The sequence below is a fragment of the Micropterus salmoides genome, unplaced genomic scaffold, assembly GCF_014851395.1.
Source record: "Micropterus salmoides isolate LMB-PRFRI ecotype aquatic unplaced genomic scaffold, ASM1485139v1 Ms_hic_scaffold_8, whole genome shotgun sequence".
Taxonomy (NCBI): Eukaryota; Metazoa; Chordata; class Actinopteri; order Centrarchiformes; family Centrarchidae; genus Micropterus; species Micropterus salmoides.
The window spans coordinates 15923262-15942700 of NW_024044570.1; the positions used below are offsets into that span (position 1 = coordinate 15923262).

General features: G+C 40.9%; 2 protein-coding genes across 3 annotated transcripts in view; both read right to left on the reverse strand.

Annotated features, from left to right (window-relative positions):
• Positions 1-6445, reverse strand: part of LOC119894009 (cingulin-like protein 1) — a 12602-nt gene extending 6157 nt beyond the window's left edge. Inside the window, exons 1-12 of one of the 2 annotated variants that reach the window (XM_038706488.1) lie at positions 6344-6445; positions 4043-5053; positions 3875-3969; positions 2722-2854; positions 2506-2601; positions 2261-2409; positions 1626-1767; positions 1313-1525; positions 999-1205; positions 804-908; positions 363-515; positions 1-128 (exon numbers count right to left, since the gene is read on the reverse strand). The exon at positions 1-128 is cut by the window's left edge and continues 43 nt beyond it. In XM_038706488.1, coding sequence (XP_038562416.1) covers positions 1-128; positions 363-515; positions 804-908; positions 999-1205; positions 1313-1525; positions 1626-1767; positions 2261-2409; positions 2506-2601; positions 2722-2854; positions 3875-3969; positions 4043-5026 — 2405 coding nt within the window. In that variant the 5' untranslated portion in view covers positions 5027-5053; positions 6344-6445. The remainder of the gene's footprint in view (positions 129-362; positions 516-803; positions 909-998; positions 1206-1312; positions 1526-1625; positions 1768-2260; positions 2410-2505; positions 2602-2721; positions 2855-3874; positions 3970-4042; positions 5054-6343) is intronic. The other variant, XM_038706489.1, reaches the window with a different exon arrangement.
• Positions 6446-7534: 1089 nt separating this feature from the next.
• LOC119894323 (transcription factor 12-like) lies at positions 7535-17718 on the reverse strand. Its single transcript, XM_038707006.1, has 13 exons — positions 17538-17718; positions 15084-15183; positions 13894-14036; positions 13683-13806; positions 13522-13586; positions 13056-13152; positions 12873-12946; positions 12278-12454; positions 11471-11588; positions 11209-11350; positions 9710-9939; positions 8766-8942; positions 7535-8587 (listed from the first exon to the last, which is right to left on the reverse strand). The coding sequence occupies exons 1-12, from the start codon at positions 17604-17606 to the stop codon at positions 8800-8802; spliced, it is 1482 nt and encodes a 493-aa protein (XP_038562934.1). The 5' UTR covers positions 17607-17718; the 3' UTR covers positions 7535-8587; positions 8766-8799.
• Positions 17719-19439: the final 1721 nt, after the last annotated feature.

A 19439-nucleotide genomic window follows, 5' to 3' on the forward strand; every position in this document is an offset into this window, starting at 1 on the left:
TCTGTTCCCTTTTCCTGCAGCTGTCGCCGCAGCTCGTCCAACTCCCTCTGATTCTTCTCTCTGGCCTCATCGACCTGGTTCTGAAGTACATCTGTAGACGCCTCACACTCCTCCATGATGCTATTCATCTGAGCACAGACAGAAACAAAGAGCGCATCTTAGATGAGATAAGTGGACCTCTTTAGTTATAGGGAAATAGGACATAATGCATCTAATCCAATGACAAGAAATATGAGCTGTTTCTGCGGATCTCATGTGGCTTCAGGGTCAAGATTGTTGATTTTCAGGTCTCATTTGACTCCAGACAGAAAAAGCTGGATTTTCCCAGAGGGCCCAATAAATAGTCCAGGTCCACCTCTCACCTTCCTCTGCAGCTGCTCCACAGCCCTGTCCTGCAGCCTCCTCTCATCCTCCAGTTCAGTTTTTGTCTTCCACAGCTCCTCTTTTTGCTTTCTCTCCTCCTTCAGCTTCTCCTTCAGGTCCCTGTGCTCATGATTTAGTTTGGTTAACTTACCCTGGAGAAAAAAACAAAAACAGAACAAAGGGGGAGACTGTGAGCTACCAAGGGATATAAAATGTCCTGAAATCAGTCATTCAAGCCGTTTGTCTTTTTTGATTAAGATTCTTGAGGATGTTTTTGACTTTATTTGATCCCTCAGTGTAGAGAGACAGGAAGCATGGGAAGTGAGAGGAGATGTGATGAAACAAAGTACTTTGCAGTTACTTAGCATGCATCTTAGACCACTAGGCCACCACAACACCACCAAGCTGTTTCTCTGAAGCTAACAGCGACCTTGCTTTACCTGTACATCCTCCAAGCGAGTGAGCAGCGACTGGTTAGACTGAGAGATCTCTTCCTCATTCCTCCTCACATCTTTCAATGCTTCCTCAACCTGCTGCTTTTCCATCTGGGGAACGAGGAAAAAATTGTTCATATAATTAATAGAGCACATCAGTATAATATATGCTGGAAAAACTCATGTTTCCAAGTATCCCACCTCCAGCTGCTTTGCTCTCTGGTCCAGCAGCCTCTCTGTGGTTTTACACTCCTGGATTGCCTGACTCAGCTGATCAACCTTGTTTTTCTGCTCCTGCACTTTTCTTCTCAGCTGATCTCTCTCCTGGGTCAGCTCCTTCAGCTGAACCTTAGCTGCACCTCTGTCCTCCTCTGCTTCCACCTTCTCTTGACCCAGCAGTGCATTGCTCTGGTAGACAGGATGGAATAACAAATGATGAACATGAGAGGCAAAAAAACACATTTTAGTTTTTCGAAATAAAGAGAAATTGTAGAAACGTATGTCTTCCGTGTTACCTCTTTAACCAGCTCTAAATCCCTGAGCAGCTTTTCTAGCTCGTTTTCATATTCATCCTTCAGAGCGGCCATATAGTTGTCATGAGTCTCCACTTCCTCTTTGAGCGCCCCCTTTAGGGCACTGAGCTCCCTCTCCTTACGGCGCAGCACCTCCTCCTGCTCCTCCTTCACCTGCAGCATCTCTTGAAAGTCCAAACGCAGCTGCGCCAAATCCTGACACACATACAACAAAGTACAACATCACTGCTAGTGAAGGAGCTTTACAGCTGCGGTTGATTTGTGACGTGTATCTTGTGCATGTGGTTTCACTTACCTTCAGAAGGACTTCTTTCTCTGTGTTTATCACCTCTGCCTTCTTGGCCTGGTCCAGCTCATCATGCATCTCAGAGAGCTGCTGCTGAAGGTCTTTCATCTCCGTCTTAGATCTCCCTCTCTCTGCCTTCATAAGAGTTAGCCTGACAACATACAAACATATGCAAGAAAGACGTTTCATATTTTATTTCAAGGAAAAAAGCCTGCTTACCCTGCTTTAAATTTTTAGAAAGGTTAGCCAGTTAGCTTTCGGTTAGCTGAACTTAGCTTAGCATAAACGCTGGGCACAGGGGGAAACAGCTAGCCTGGCTCTGTTCAAAGGTAAAAAAAATCACCTACCAGCATCTCTAAAGCTCTACTGTTATGTGTCATTTGTTAATCCATACAAAAAACATGTGCTGGACAATTTCTTGGCTGGGAGTAGTGACTCCCAGAAGCCAAGAAATAGCTAGCCAATAATAGGGGAAAACTACAGTGTGTGATGCAGTTAGCGTTTTGCTTTTTAGCATCAATCTGACACCTTTTGAGGATTGCACTCGATTTCAAGGGTTTAAAATGAGACTTTTCTCTATGGTGGCCCTCTTTTAGCTAATGCAATTTGTAAACTGTTACATGAGTAGGAGACCAGCTCCTTACTCCTGTTTGGTAGACTGCAGTTCTGCCTCGATGTCAGCCAGCCTGTCCCTGAGTTCGCAGAGCTCTTTCTGACTTTTGGCCAACTCTTCCTGAAGTTTCTTCTTCTCTGTTCTGGCCTTTTCACAAGCCTTGGCAAGAGTCTTTTCATTCTGCACAACACAACAACAAAAACGAACATCATCAGTCGCAGGCATAGGAAGCAAGTGTTTTAGGGGTGAATATAGCAGTATGGGACTGCACCACACCTTAATCTCGGTTTCCAGTTTTTGCTTTAATTCAGACACTTCTTCCTCCAGTGCTTTCTGTTTCTCCTTCAAAAGCTTCACCCCAGCTGCATAATCCTACACATGTGGAAAAGGAGACAGACAATAACACAGTAGCATTGTCAGTTTTTAGACAAATATATTTAAATCATGCTGAATAGTGATCAACACTGGCAAACATCTCAGCCCAACACGTACTTTCTCCTCCTCCTCCACATTCTCAGCAGTCTTCCACTTGACCTTGTCGACCCTCTCAAGCAACAGGGTGACTTTCCTCGCAGTGATGGAGTCATCATCAGTCGTCCTGAGAAGCAAGAGTCCACTTACAGTACTGACAGGGTGTAATGATAAAATTATATTTAATCCTAAATCTAAACAAAGATATGGCAATGCAATCTGAAAAACGTGCAACTCCTTTCACTCAACTTTCTTTAGGTACACAGAATTATTTTTTTTATTAAACTCTGGATCTTAAATACTTTCCATGCGAAGAAGTTATTTTATCAGTGGAAAGCAAGTTCATGCTCTGCATTCCTGACTGCTGAGTGAACTCACACAGCTGGAGCAGCTCCCCTTTATCTGACTACATTACATGATCACAACCACAAGCTTATCACCCATAGGTGGCTGTATGGTTAAAGAAAACAAAAACGTTTTTACACAAGTACAAATGCAAACTCATTTATAAATTTGTTAGTTTGACATTTGGAAAATACTTGCGTTTTCTGTCCGATGAGTTGAGAAGATCTGTACGCCAAATATGAAGCTACAGTTAGTAGCTGGTTTAGCCTAGCTTAGTTTAGCTTTGCATAAAAACTAGACACAGTGGAAAACAGCTAGCCTTTCTCTGCCCAAAAGTAATAAAAGCCACTTACCTAAATCTAAAACTCACATGTTATATCTAGTTTTTTTGGACGTTTTTTGGAGTTGGTGCTCCCGGCCAAGAAATAGTCCAGAACATAACCCCTTGTAAAAGCACTTATCATTTTTACACTTTATGAATCAAACAATGTATATTTTATGTGTTAATAAGTGAGCTTTTGAGGTGCTTGTGTTTTTTACCTTTGCATAGACTCATGCTAGCTGTTACCGCCTGATTTCACTTAAGCGTTTTATTGTGTTGTCAAATGTTGTACCAATGAGTTGCTTCACCTTATGTAAAGCACTCTGTGTGTTTAAAAGGTGCCATAAGCTAAGCTAGCTGCAGGGTGTAGCTTCATATTTTAGATACAGACATTACAGTGGTATCACTCTTCTCATCTATCTCTTAGCAAGAAAGCAAATAACTAAATTTCCCAAAATTTCGAACTACTCCTTTTATTAATAATACTTGGGACTTAATGGCACTTACCCATCCTTGAGGTAGCTGAACAGTATTTGTTTTGCTGTGTCTTTAGTTGGGTCTACTGAGACTTCTTGCTGTCCTTTCAGAAGATCAGGAGTGACCTGGTTAGAGGATATATAGCAAATAAGTACACAGTTTAACTAACTAACTGTACTATAGCGCAAATCTCTTCACCTGTGTGTCTCTTTCATTAGATTCATCAGTCTGGTCACTACATGATCTGGAGATGGAGGGTTTCTCTGCTCTGTGAAGTAATTTCGCAGCCTGAGGAGATATTGTCTCTTTTCCGTGATGTCCTTTAAGCAGTGTGCTGGGCTTGTTCTCCTCCCTTTTGCTCGCCAAAGAGGCTTCTCCGCTGAGGAGTCGAGCCCTGGCTGATCCGGGAGGATATATCCCACCAGGGGTCTCGCCCCTGATGCCCTTCAGAGTCGAGGCTTTGCTGGAGGAAGAGGGGGACGACGAAGAGTCTGAGGTCCGACCGCTGTCCACGCTGCGTGACCTTTGATACTGCTCTGGGTCCAACCTGTTCCTTGGGCCCCCCCTTCCCCTCCGCTGGCTGCTGTTGAACTGGCTTATTAGCTTCCCTACAGATAAGATGGAATCTGTCTCCACAGAGTTTGGGGACCTTGCAGGGAGCTGTCGAACTGAGGGAGTTGCCTTGTTCTGGGCCACATCACTCTGGTCTTCCTCTGGGCACTCAGCAGGCAGAGGGATCCTGTGTTTGTTCACATTAGCAGTCTGGGTTGTCTCAGGAAGAATTCCGGCTTTAAGCTGTCCAGGTCGAGCGACTGAAGCTGCTGAAGGAATGACTAGGTTCAGGTTATTATTGTCAGGGTCATAAGGTCTCAGAATCTCCGGGTGTTGCTGATAATGAAACGAGGTGGTTGCAGTCCTCTGTGACCCAGATGGAGAGTGTCTTTCATCTGCAGACATCCTCACCATGCCTGGATTGTACCCCGCCTGGTGAGTGATGACAGAGATGTCCCGGTGGCTCTCCTGGCCAGAACTATTCAGAACCACGTAGGGCTGACCTTTAATCCCTTGGATCTGCACCCTGACTCCAAACAAGTTGTCCTGGCTGCCTCTGGGACTGTGTTGCTGCGTGTAGTTCCTCTGTATCCTGATGTCTGGAGAGCTGCTCAGTCTGTGAGACTCCATTGTGACTCCCCTGGATTAACAGATGAACTGGTGAAAAAACAAACCCAGTTTGTTAAAAAAACAAGTAAAGGAGACTGACCCTGCATGGGATTTGAAGACTGGTCAGGCTGCACTCAGCCAACGTAAAGACAGAATAAATGGACACTGACAAGAGGCTGATATTCAATGATAAGAGCTCCTTCTGTGTGTTCATGACAGTGTACTATTGTACAGCCAAAGCTGAGCCAACTGCATGACGACTACGAATGGCCGAGGTCTCTGAGGTGTCGTCACCCAGTTCATGGTGTAACACTTGAGGAAAATGTGTGTCAACAAATATGTTACTGTGCAGCTGAAGCACAAGAACACAAGAGGTGTTGTGCAGCAGACAAAACAAAACTGTATCTTCTTAAGTGCACCATCCTGAGTGTGGTCACTTTAATTAATAATACAACAGATTGCAGCTCATTTATATTAATAACTGAGTTTGGGAAATATTAGTACCACTTTCTAATAAGGCACCTATTATAGAGGTTTTTTAATGGCTTTGTTAATATTACAAAATAATTTACTGATCTTTTATAGATCAGCTAAGTCATTTACAAGAACAACTTTTAGGTTGCCAGGTTGTAGATAACCCTCCTCCAGCATGTCACTTGACTTCACTCAGCTGATTACCATAAGGTAGTTGGTGAGCAGTCAAGGAGGAGGATTTTACAACCTGGCAAACCCAATGACGTTCTTATAAATAGCTTGTAATTGTTCTCTAAAACATTAGTAAATTATTTATTAACCATTAACGCCTATTATTACAGCATATAAAGCCTTTATTAAGTGCTGTATTTGAAAGTCATCAAATAATTGTCCAAATTAAGTTCCTATGCTTTTGCAAACTCCTGTCGTTTGTGACATCACACTTTTGTGTGTAAAATTTAAGTTTCACAGTCTATCAGTGAATCCCGTGGAGGCAGGCTATGAAAATTATCTGCGTTTATCCGGTTTTAGGGTTTCTTTAGCCTACTTAAGGAACTTCACTTCGCCTCACGCTGTTAGCTTTAAACTCATAGGCTACAGTTAGGAAAACAATAAATGAAGGCACATGAACATAAAAATATCACAGAAAACAAGTAGCCCCATCTAAGTATTAGCCTACCCATATAGGATACTGACAGATAAAGAGAAGGTGGGGAAAAAAGTTAAAAGTACGTTTTGATCCCAAAAGTCAAGTGAGCACCGCAATAGGCTACACTACAAGTCGCTACAGAAGCAATATCGTGTTTCTTATTTTAGAGAAAAATGTAGCCTACTATAAAGACATTGATCTGAGCTGAAACTTACCCTCTGCGTGCGCATGCAGTCTGAGCGCTGAACAGATCCTCCTCCTCCTCTGTCCGCTGAGACTCTCCTGCCTCCGCCTGGACGCGATCACGCTGTCCCGCTCAGAGAGGCGTTCACTGCCTGTTCTGTGTCAGATATTCAAACCAGCTGCTGCTAAGTGCCTACTATGATTAAATATTAGACTGTATAAGACACTAATACCTATTACAACGCTACAGGACCACATAACACACAGGGAAAATGGCTATAGTAGGCTAATCCTGTGACATATTTAAGGTTTCTGTTTCTTTCTGCAGGCCTATTAAACAAATAGCCTAGTTTATGTGAAAAAAATGTGTGAAAAATAACTCATCCAGTTTTTTTTTTCAATCATTCATGTGCTCTCTGCATTGATGATGCCTTGAATAATTTCCCGAAATGGTTTCTGAATGGAAGCCCTTCTATACGTGGGGAACTCACTGGCATTTTAGGGGCTCAAACCTGGGATGTTATGGTCAGCATCTTAAACCTTCTTGGTCAATACTGCCAACTCCATCCACGACAACTTTTTTGATACTGTAAATCTTTAGCGTTTAACAGCAAGTTTGTGAAAACTGTTCCTTTTATGCTAACTGATCCTTTTATCTTCAAATTCATGCATGAATTCTACTTTTTGTTATGAGTAACTACAAACAAATCGGTCTCTTTTGGAACTTTGTTACTTCACACACATTACTTTGATAACTTCTCAGAAGTTAGATGTTTTTTTTCTTTCCCACCCTCAATAATAATCTTACAACTCCCCAGATATGTGTTGTGACCATTTGGAGGGGTCCGACCACTGGATTAAACCACAGAACTGTATATAAAGTAACTAAAATGAAGTGTACCTGGACCCCCTACAACAATAACAATCCAACAATAACTATGACTATCTAAATAATGTAATATATGATCACCTGTCTGTAAAAAGGGAACCTTCACTTTTGATACTTTTAGAAGTTTTGCAGGTGAAATTTATGTACTTTTCCTTAAGTGGACTTTAAAATGCAGGAGTTTTACTTATAATGAAGTAGATTTACATTGTTGTATTGCTACTTTTACTTGAGTAAAGGTTTTGAGCGCTTATTTCATCAGTGTATTATTATACAGTAGGTGTGTGTGCATTGTGCTCTACCCTTATATGTATATGGTAGAACATGCAGACTCAAATTATTTGAAAAAAAGACATTTATTGCTACATTATCATTTTGACACATGCCTGTAGGCTACTTGAAACTGTACACATACTGTACATGTTATGATAGGAGTATTTCAGATTATTGTTGATTATTATTATTTGTTCAGCAGTGTGATAAGCAAACAGACATCAATTATTCTGTAATACTGTATTGCTCTGAGCATGAAATGTGACTACGTCTAGTAAAACTGCACACAAAGGGTTTCTTGTGTAAAATCAGAGTGACAAAAGTAAATAGATACATTATGAAATTCACAATATTTTTATAAAAGATAAGTTACATAACTTAGAAAAAAGCTGAAATCTTCTATTAAAAATTCAAACATGCAAAGAGCTTCGACTACTCACTGAGAAGAAGAGGGACTCTGTCCACCAGTGTATCATTAAATGTAATCTTGTTAACAGTGCTATTACACAAATCTGTAACAAATGTACAAATAACAGATGATGCCCACGTGTTAAAGAACATTCTCGGAGATCTGTTCATTCACAGAATGGTCAACCTCCTGCAATACTCACTCTGAAAAAACACACACACACACACACACACACACACACACACACACACACACACACACACACACGACAAATGAAATCCATTGTCTGAACACACAAATGTGGGAATGTCAATCCTCTGAGTTCGGTCGAAATCACAAGTGTACATGGTAAATAGTTATACACTGTAAAAGTCATTCAGAAACTTATCTGGCTCTGCCTAAATCAAACTGCAGATGACACCTCAACACTACTGGGTTTCATCCTTTCAGATATATATTCAAACAGACAGATAATCAATAAATATACAAAATATGTACAAAACATCTGCAGCTTACAATGCATTTGTCTGTTACAAGTAAAGTTTAGGCACAAAGTTAGAAGTCCGTTCGGGAGGGGAGGAGATGATTGTTCAGCTGCATCACACTTTGCAAAGAGAGAGGTTGACCGGTTGCTCTGGTCCGAATTAAGAAGAAACGCTGGACATCCAAAAACAGCTGGATGCTCCTGGGATGCTATTCACTCAACATCTGGACATCAAAGATACAGAGGCGTCAAATATAATGACAAGATCAAATCTTTTTATATGAATATTATTAATAAATTTGAAATATGCTTTAAAGCGAACTTTTCAATCACATTTTTGAAAGAAAAATATATTTTCTATATTTTCTATTATCATTTCAGAAATTGGTTATTGTTACATACTTGATGTGGGTTTGATGTAGTTACTATGAGATGCTCAGAGGTGGCCCATTGGGTTTGCTGGGTCTGTCAGACTGGGATGGAAAGAAAGATGCATGGACTGTGGATCTGTCATGACCGCAGACGCCTTCTCTTCCTCTCTCCTCCGCAGACACGCTGCCTTCGGGTTCAGGTTCCTCTCTGTGGGATTCAACAAACAATGAGTTAGAAACTGAATACGTGTGGTAGTACATGGATATTATTAATTTCCATCCCCTGTGTGATGCAACTACTGTATTTTAGTTCTGGGGAAACTATTGGAAAATACCACCATAACATGAATTCTGGTTTGGCTGCCATTTTAATCTTAGTGTTTCACAAATTAATTCTCTTTTTCATTCTCATATTAGTATATAAACAATGGATCAAATTAACCGACAGACGCTTTTTTACCACATTCAATTCTTCTCAGCTCTGTGGAACATTTCAGCATCTTTAGCTCATTGTTTTGATTCTACCACTCACAAATTTAATGTTTTGGTTCACTCTCTCAGCTCTCATCAGTGTAGTTTTTAGCTGCAGCTGTTTTTGGTGAAAATGCTCTCAAAATCCACCGAACACCACCACTGTCCAGAATCAAAAAGCTGACAGATAAAGTTCGCGACAAGCTGGAAGGTAGTTCCCTCAGGAGTTGGTGGAAACTTCGGAAAATAAATGAATAAATAATTAAATGAATGAATAAATAAATATGTGGGTGCGTAGACATTTTACTCTGGATAAACTGTTGCTGAAAATATGTTTAGACTGGTTACTTTCCTACACTAACCCCTAATTGTGGGCTTCTCATTTTCACATTCTCCATTTTATTTCTGACAGAGAGACATCTTTGCATCTCCCTCTGAGGTGGGATCATCAGAGACGAGGACATGTAACCTGTGCAGCTCAACCTGCAGCAACGATGCACTGACCTCTGACTTGTTGTTCCAGGCTGAGGATCACTGCCACGGCCTGGTGCAGCACCAGCAGCTTGGTCTGTGGCTTCTCACTCTTCAGGTGCAGCTGACACATGTGACCCAGCTCCTTAAAGGCCTCGTTGATGTCCCGCACACGCAGACGTTCACGGGCATTGTTGGCCATCCTCCTCTCCCGCTCACGTTCAGCCTTCTGCTCTGGGCTCAGGTCCTCATCCTCATGGATACTACAACATCAACAAAGTGTGAGAAAACGCTAGTAAGTTTACATTTTAAATGAATCTTTTAAAATGACAGATTTATACTTTTAAAACTGATATTCAAGCTTATGTGGATCTAAGTGAAAGCTTCAGTGGATCACGTAAGAGGACCGTGTTGAGTTATACTGTGGATTTCTCTGCCCTCTGCTGGTCAATGAGCTGACTTCCTGTTATTGAGCCTCTAGAGGTCATCGGATATACCCTCATTTGTTCTGTGAAAGGGGCTTACGTAGTACGTTGACAACAAGCTCATGTGATCAACCGCAGAGATCCACTTTTAGTCACATTCCAACAAATGTTTTCTTTTCAATCATTGTCTTGTTCAGTTTTAATAAGAAACTAGAACAAACTAAAAAAGTCCAGTAGAGCTGGAGGGTCATCCATGTATGTCAACATCAATATCCCTCAACAAGATTATAGGTCTGAATAAAAAGAAACCATGCACTCAGGCATCCGAGCTGATGTCATGAAGAGGTTTGTCCTGAAGTGACCTTAGAAATTAAGAGACACCAGGACTGACACTCTAATGAATCTGTGAGATTTTCAAGATGTACAGTCTGGGTTTGAATCACTGACCTGACTTACTAAATACACATTTTTCCAGTGACTCAATTTGCTAAATAAGTGATCAATAGAAAATTATTCTGTAAACTATTCTGATAAACGATTAAATAAAACACTCCCTTTTTCCAGCTTCTAAAATGTGACGGTTTGCTGCTTTTCTCAGTTTCATATTTTTGTAATTTGAATATCTTTGGGTTTTGGATTGTTGGCCATAAAAAACAAGCAATTTGTTGATATCACCCTAGCCTCTGGGAACCTGTAACAGACATTTTCCTCTATTTTAGAAATGATTCATTGAAAAAATTAAGATTAATCGATAATGAAAATAAATGTACTGTAAAAAGATTTATTTTGGTCCCGTTTGTGTTTGGGGGATTTTTATAACCCTGCTACCAAAGTACACCTTTATATCATTGATAGCTTCATCATGTACTGTATATCCTGGCAGCTGCTCTTTTCTCTTCATTTAATTCACTACAACCTAATCTGACATGAACAAGAAATATGAGGCAAAGCTAAATAGGCTTGCCTGGACACAGCTGCTCTTCACAGTGGGGGGTTTGACAGTATTTTAAATTAGTGAAACTGAATAGCAACGAGGCTCTAATACTGGCCTTTGAGTGGTACTTTTATTTTGAAATCTTCCACTTAGAGGAAATTGAGACAGTTTACCTGTTTTCTCCTTGTGTTTTGTGTTCACTCTCCTCATCTGATCTCTGGCTGTCAGAGCTGTGGCTGTGATTGGTGTGCATCATCTCTTCTCTTTCCCCGCTCTCTGTCTTCAGCTCCAGATTGCCCTGAACTCCCAGACCTCCTGTGGGAGTTCACACAAAATGAAAAATAAAAAATTAAACTGTGACATCTCTTAAGTCCTAACAGTTCAAAGCTTCAAACGTGCAGATAAAGGAGCGGATAGATGAGAGGAAGGACTTGCCTCTGCCTCCACCTTGCATGGGCTGAAGGGCGGCCCTCTGTCTGGCTGGGTACGGGTGGCCATTTTGTGTGCGGCTCTGGAAAGCTGAGTGGTTGTTGTTCATATTGACAGCTTCAACCTTTATGACACAAAAAAAGGAATGAGGTAAGATCAGTATTCATGTATTCATAAGTGAGCCTGCCTCAGTCGCGTACAGTATACAACTGTCCAACCAATGATAAATAAGTCACAAACCCAACATCTGCCCCCTCATTTCTGGCGTAACACTGTGCTAGATCTCTCACTCTACAGAATTAATTTAATCTCAGACAATCTTAATCCTTCTCTTAAAACTACTATATACTCCCTAAACATACCACTAATTCTATTCAGGAACGATTCACTTCTAACCGACACATCATTTGGAAAAAATAAAAGTGAGAGAATTTAATACCCCCTCTCCCAAAGGATTAGACTAAAAACCCCTGTCCCCTGCATATACTTCCACTCCAGCTGGGCCAAAATCCCCTGGTCTGCTGAAAGGGAAACATGCTGGAATGGGAGTGCACGATGCAGGCCCATCGCACCACAGTGGAATTAGAGTCCGCACATACTGTACGCTCTCCATACAAGGGTGACGCGTCACATCGCTCTCCCATTGTGCTCAGTTTCCTATTTCAAGGACAACAGCCTTTACATGAGGAAAACATGCAGACATGGTGGTTGGAAAATTCCTAAAACTGAATTCCAGCACACACACAACATGGAATTTCCATACACACTGCCTTCTCCTTCATTAAATACTTCAAAGTAATAATGGTTGTTAACCATGGCTGGAGTGTGACAGGTGATGGGTAGAGTGGTGGCAGATCCCAGGTTGCTGTGGTGGTTCTGGTTCAGCAGGCTGTGGGTGTCAGTGGACAGACCGGCCGTGGGGCCCACAGCGTGGTTCCTCAGGACGTGGATGACATCATCAAGCCTGTCCAGTCGGTCCTCCACCTGCGACTACAAACACCAAGGGACAAAAAGTTAAAATTGTTAATTGTTAAAAGTTTTTTGAGCCTTAAAGTGGTAATAATAATAATTAATATTATTATTATTATTATTATTATGGCATTTTCATAATGATCCATTTTTCCAGGTATGTATACATACTAATGCATGTATACATTTTACTGTTGATTATTTGCATGTACATGTACTTTATTGTTTGAACAGTATTAATAGTAATAGTATTTTCATATTGAATACATTTTACTTGTCATTATTTTCTATTAAATTTCTTCTTTATTATATTAGCTGCAATGCTCTCATGAGTTTCATTATCATTTCTTTATATATATATATATCCATCCATCCATTTTCTCTATATGACACAAAACATAATCTAAACTACAGGGATGTGATCAAATGAGGTATTTACCAGTGATATAAGTGAAGACTCATAGTGTGGCGAGAGTGGTGCCTGAACTGAACTCCGGGGCCACATGTTGGTACCTGAGAGGAAGAAAACAACCAAATTAGATCATCAAGTGTTTGGGAAAATCAAATCAGTAATAGGGTAAATAATATTTCACTCTGGGAAGCACGTGTCACACCAGTTTACCTGCAGGTTCAGCTGCGTTTGGCAGCGGGGACGGAGACCTCACTGGTGTGGATGAACTGGAGGGGAAGCTGCTGCTGGTGTGATCGGGGGAATAAATCTGGCAGCAGACAGGGAGAGAGAGAATTGGAGGGGAGTAGGGCATGGATCATTTTAAAGGCACAACTTGTCATTTCTGCACAAGGTTTTACAGCTGCTGCTACAGCCTTTGGAGCAGGCTTGTAACCTGAACTAAACTCATCAATTCCGGTCATTTTACTAGTCAGCAGCCAATAAAAAGTCCAGCAGCAAAAGAGTAACCCTTTTTTAATATGCATTCGTCTGTTACTGCCAGGGACGAACAACTATTCTCCTTCTGCAATATACTGCTGGGGCTCTCAGGGATTGGTTTTATGCTCTGGTGTGACTGTTTGAACATAACAGGGCATAGATGAGCCAGTCTAATGGGATTAAGGTGGTGCATACTTACAGAGGCCAGAGCTTTGCCCAAGGTATCTCCTGTCTGTGACCCTCCTGACACATTTCTCTGGCTTCCTGAGAATGAAAAAAAACATTGTAAAATATTACAATAAAGATCAGACAAACCTGAGCTGAAATAAACAGTAAATATTATTTTCTCCATTTCCTCACCTGTTGAATTCTCTGGGGTGTTGATTGACGGAGTGCGGGATGCCGGATTGTTGCGGTGAAAAGTAGACATTGGTGGGAGACCCCTGTTCATATCAGCAGCCATCACTGAATGTGGAGGGTAGTCCTGAACAGTAAACAAAGACACATTTAATCCACAGGGGTTTAAAAGTGCTGTGCTGTCAACATCCAAGGTCCTGTAGATAAATCTCACCAGGTGATTGTGTGGTGGTTGCAGGTTGCTGTAGCTCCCCGACTGTGTTTGGTGGGTTGTGGCTGCTCCCAGTGCACCTTCATAGCCCTGCTGGTTCAACCCATTTACAGCATTCCAGATGTCAGGCGAATTGCTCGTCCCTTCTAAAATGGATAAGGATATGTTATAGCCTGCAATGGGTCAGCATCTCAAGCAGCCAGCCAAGTCATGAAGCTCTACAGCAGCCTCTCTGGAAACAATGAAGCCCTATCAATCACTCAAAGGCTGGACAATGTTCATTTATATAGCCAATGTGGCCATCTTTATCTGAGTTTGGAGAATAATAGGAAATGCCCAGTTTTCAAAGGCTCTTTAAAAAATTATTAAACATTAAATATAAGTATACTGTAATTTTAATCCAAGCTAAATTGCAGCCTTTGTGCCATTGTTTGAATTGTTATTTTATTCCCAAGACTATTGGATGATTTTTTATCTAGCGCCATCAGGTCAAATCTTTAAGTACTTTGGTTTATGACCAAATACCTGCAAAATTAATGACATTACCATCAGCCTCAACTGCACTTTGTGTTTTGTGCTAATTAGCAAATATTAGCATGCTAACACAATGAAATAAGATGGTTCGCACAGCATAAAAAATGATAACTGCTAAACATCAGTCAGTCATTATGAATATGTTAACATGCTGCTTTTAGCATGTTGCTCAAAGCTGAGCTGCACACATGGCTCGTTTAATATTTTGATTGTTTTATCTATTGTTTTATTTTATGGGTATCTATTTCTTATGCTCTACAATCAGCATTGTTTGATTAGGATGGAGCACTGCAATTTCCATGATTTTATGGATGAACAAATTGAACCTTGAACCTTGAATATACACAAAGAGAAGGCCAACACAGTTAATAACATTTCACTGTTCACTGTTCTGTTTCACTGAAATCTAAGAAGGAAAAGCAGGTCATTGGTGTACTCATGGGATAAGTTTGTTTGATTACACTTGAATTTGATGGCTGTTTTGGTGTCCCTGAAAACTCATATAGTATAGTTTTATATGTCTTTGCATGTAGGTGCCACCATATTAAAGGGACAACAAGTTTGACTGAACACTCAACCAAAGCAAAATGTTCTTATTACAGTGAATGGTGTCTGATAATTCATTGACTGATAATTCATTTTGGATTGTTTAAGCTCACCAAAGAAGGTGCTTGCGAACACATTGCTGGGGGCCTTGTTGGATAGATGTAAAGATGAGTTGTGGTTGATGTCGTCATTAGTGGGAGACTGCCCATAAACCTAAAGAGAACAGCTTGTTTAAGGCATTGTCAGAAAACAACTTTGAATCATAACATTCTGTACACAAAACAATGATTTTCTATGTGTCTGTATAACTCAAGATAATCTTACTGACACAAATGCGTGAATACTGCGAGCGCGAGCTGAAGCAACAATATTACAAAAACAAAGCAGAGAGCTGATGCACACTTAGAGCTATTGCGATAATCCATAAGCTGCAGATCCATGCACCTCCTCATCCGGATTTAGGAACCATTCACCATGAGAAATCCCTGCCCTAATCATGATCAGGTTGGGCTGGCTTTTCTAAATAAAATTAAATTACAGGCCTTCTCCATACTTTGTCCTCAAAAAGAAACCAAACAGAGAACTGACTCTCACCCTAATGATCCACTTTAGGAAACTATAAATATTTTTAATAGCAAAAAGATCTAAGAATTCAACTAAAGACACATTTGGCTGATTTCTTTTTATTGTAAAGCACAAGGCTTGCAACTGCACATATGCACACAAAACACACCAACACATGCTCACTCACTCAAACACACCAAGAGGTCTGGGCTGCACCTGCACCTCCCTCGATTGCTTTGATGTGCCCCAGGAAATGAAAATAAACCTCCCTGCACAGCATCAATGGGGTGTCAGTTACCCGGACGACAAGTTCTGTAAAGCAGGCTATTAAAGACTCTCTTGAGTATGCTCGTACACGCACACTCACGGGCTCACACAAACACACACATGCACTTAAGCGCACACACACACGCGCACACACACACGCAGCCGTGACCCTGGCTGGCATGAGTCCCATGGTGATTGTGGGCTAGGCCAAACAGAGGAGCCCCTGCCGACACTGGGCCCGTCTGAGCCGCCATGGGCAGCATATGGCGGAGGATAAAGCCAATTGTCCTCCTTACCATCAGCATAGCAGGCGACCCGTTAATAATGGTCACACCCCCGCCCTAGCACGCCCTCTCTGGCCCCCGCTGGAGAGGGGCCGTCACCATGGCATCCTCTTTAAGCATAGCATTGATTTAGGAACCATCAATCATTGTATCACAAATGATAGGGGACTTTTTTCAGTAAAGACCACAGCTAAGAGAGAATTGAAATACTATAAAACCTTCATATTTGCTTGAAATAATAATTTTCAGCATGTGTCTCTTTTGACAATCTATTAGTTGCATTTCTAAAGTTATCTTAATCCAAAAATGCACTAAACTTGTACAAAAACAACAGCTACACTTGATTTCTCTTAAATACACACAGCATTATCATGCTAGATGAGTGAAATATCAACTTGCTATTCAGGGCCTATGCTGTGCTCCACCATGGCCAACTCCAGCCACATGCAACCAATTTTCTGCCTCTGTGATCCACGATGTCTGGATATGGTTAGTCTCACAGAGATCAAAGCTGCCTTTGATAATGACTGCAGCAGTGGAGGGACTGCTCCAACATAGCAGGGTTAAATCAAATAGAAATAGCAGCAATCTGCTTCATGTCAAGATGTTTTCTGCTGCTAGGCTTGACTACATGGTGCTTAGCTAACAGGAAGCAAGAGTATCACCGGTGCATTTTAACACGAGTTTGTCAAACTGAAACCACAAGTGAGTGAGGTGTTATTGTTTGAGCTAACTGAATGCTGGCATTTTTTTAGGTGCTGTGCTTGTGGAGGTGTTGTAAGTTGTGTGATTTGAGGGTAATCATGATTTCTAAAGTCAGGGAATTACATTCTGATGTGAACTTGGTTTAAATGCTGTTATTGGGAGACCAAATAAGCAAACAAACAAACTAGTGACAAATGGACAACTCACTGAGATTTTTTACCCTGAAATGTTCCACAAACTCTCAGTTTCTGCATTAACTCAAGTTGCAAGATGCATCCACTAGAAGTTTCAAACGAGAAAACACATCATACACCGTACACAACTCTTCAAGGAAGTGACAATGACACATTCAGCAAAAACACTAGCCATGACCTCTCAAATACGCACATGCAAACCAGTCAGATGAAACAACCTTATATCCCAACAAATGCTCTGTGCAGAGTAGGAAACATCTCCACCAACTCTAAAATGCCTCACTAAAAGGTACATCCAAATGAGAAAAATTATACAACTACAGGATTGCACAAGTGTATGCATTTCTTACTGATGGAAATTTTTGGTTAATGTCAGTTACAGAACACACTGTTCAAACAAAGCTGGAAAGGAAAGTGTTTCCTTGTGTAAGTCAACAAACAAACAGAACATCTGAGGAGACAACTAAAGAGTATAACAGCATCATCACCAAACACACTGACAGTATCACGTCTCATCTGGAATTTAAAATAGAAATAGAAGAAATGTACTCACTGGTTTCATGTTGTAGCAATACATCAATGAGTTGTTGCCTGTGCCAGAGACAGGATGAGCACAGTACATAACTCTTGTCGGGTTCAGTGCAAGACTCCAAGCTCACAATACAGTCCACACACAGCTCCTCTGTCCGTGTCACTACTCATGTGTATGTAGTCCACATGCACTCCTTCCCCTAACCACCCCTGCTGGTCATGCAGCTACCCGCAGACAACTTATGCAAATAAGGGCTGGACCATTCTATGCAGACGAGAGGGGTGGCCAAGGGTTGATGCTATTACTGTAGTACAAGCTTGGTCCAGAATGTTATGAGCATCCTTTTTTATATTTATTCTAGAAAATGCAGTTATTGATTAAACATGATCCCTGTAGTGTTTAGTGTTTTGTGTGTGTTCACTATTAAGGAGCCTTTCTGTGCAAGATGGCATCAAGAAATTAACTGAAAATTGGAATCAGGGAATTCCCCACCCACGCATGACAAAACACCTTGACCACACCAGAGTAAAGAGTGGGAAAAAACATTGCCAGTGTGGGCTATAAATGTTGTTGTTCAGCTGTAATCCTATTCCTATATATAGTATAAAATCACATGCTAGCAAGCTCAGAAATCCCTCCATCAAGGAGTGATGATGCCATAAAGATCATCTCCTGTTAGCCAGGTAAAGGTTTCCAGTAAACAGAGGATACCACACCCCTGTCTGACCTACATTTACAAATAGAACAAAGTATTAGTGAGTAAGCACGTGCGGCGTGTCAAGCTGCTCCAGAGGCTGGGTTAAAGTTTATTTTTACAGTAGTCTGTCTGGGTGATGTGCTAACCAAAACACCTAAACAGTCAGACTTCCTGTGTGAGGTAAAATCCACTGACTGCTGCCTTGGTGCTGAAATTGACAGTGACCCGCTGCATCTGAAAACAAACCAATCAGTAACAACAGTAGTACAAGGAGCTGGCCTGCCGTTTTTTGTGCAGTATTCTCTGTATGTTACATAAATACGAGTCACCATAGAGGGAAAACATTGCAGTGAGCCACAATGCCCTGGCAAGGCATTTTGTCCTACAGAGACAAGAATTCAATCAAATAATTCCCAGAGAAGTCTTATACTATCTATCTTATACACACTGGCTTACTAACCCTTCAGTATTTACACTGAAGCCAAATGGGACTGTGTGTAATGTGGCCAAACCAACAATGCTTTGAAATCTTTCCATAACATCTATTCATATTAAATCTTTATCTATATGTATGCTGTAGTTTCCCCATGTATGACTTTTAATGTACAGTTTGTGTATTTTAAAAATAATCAACATATATTTGCATTTAAAGAACTGATGTTGTTAAGCAAGCTATCCACTCAATAATTAGAAAACTGATTTTTAAACAACAGGACCGCAATAATGAGAGCACTTACTGCTGGTAGAAACTTTTACAAACTGATCTGAGTGCAGAAAAACAAAGTATTGCTGGTTTCAATCCGTCTGAAGGTGAGCTGTGTTGTTCGTGCAGTCTCCTTAAAGTCAAAGTCTAATCCTGACTATCCACGCAAGTGTAAACTGGGTTAGGAGGTCAGTGTCTTCATCTTCATCAGAACAATGATTTGTGGACCTTTCCTTCTTTCTTTCTTTTTTAAGAAAAGATAGATAATTTTTCTCTTTTTAAGTTAAGATACAGGTAATAAAGATGCAATGTTCTTAATTTAGGTGTCTTGAGGCCAAAATGAACAAAATAATAATCTAGGAACACCAGTGGCTACTGAATGACCTTTTTTTTGACAGAAATCAGTTTCCCTATCTGACACACTAATCAGGCATTACACTCAAATACACACACACACACATATTGGGTAAATGATCCAAGAGCAAATATATACAGTCCCCTAACCCTGAACTTTGCATCAATC

Excerpts from the sequence above, each read along its gene's own strand:
- LOC119894323 (XM_038707006.1), bottom strand. The coding sequence starts at position 17,606 with ATGTACTGTGCTCATCCTGTCTCTGGCACAGGCAACAACTCATTGATG. Across the intron at positions 14,037-15,083 it reads GTTCGCAAGCACCTTCTTTG|AAGGGACGAGCAATTCGCCT; the intron begins GTGAGCTTAAAC and ends TATCCATTTTAG. Across the intron at positions 13,807-13,893 it reads AACCACCACACAATCACCTG|GACTACCCTCCACATTCAGT; the intron begins GTGAGATTTATC and ends TTTACTGTTCAG.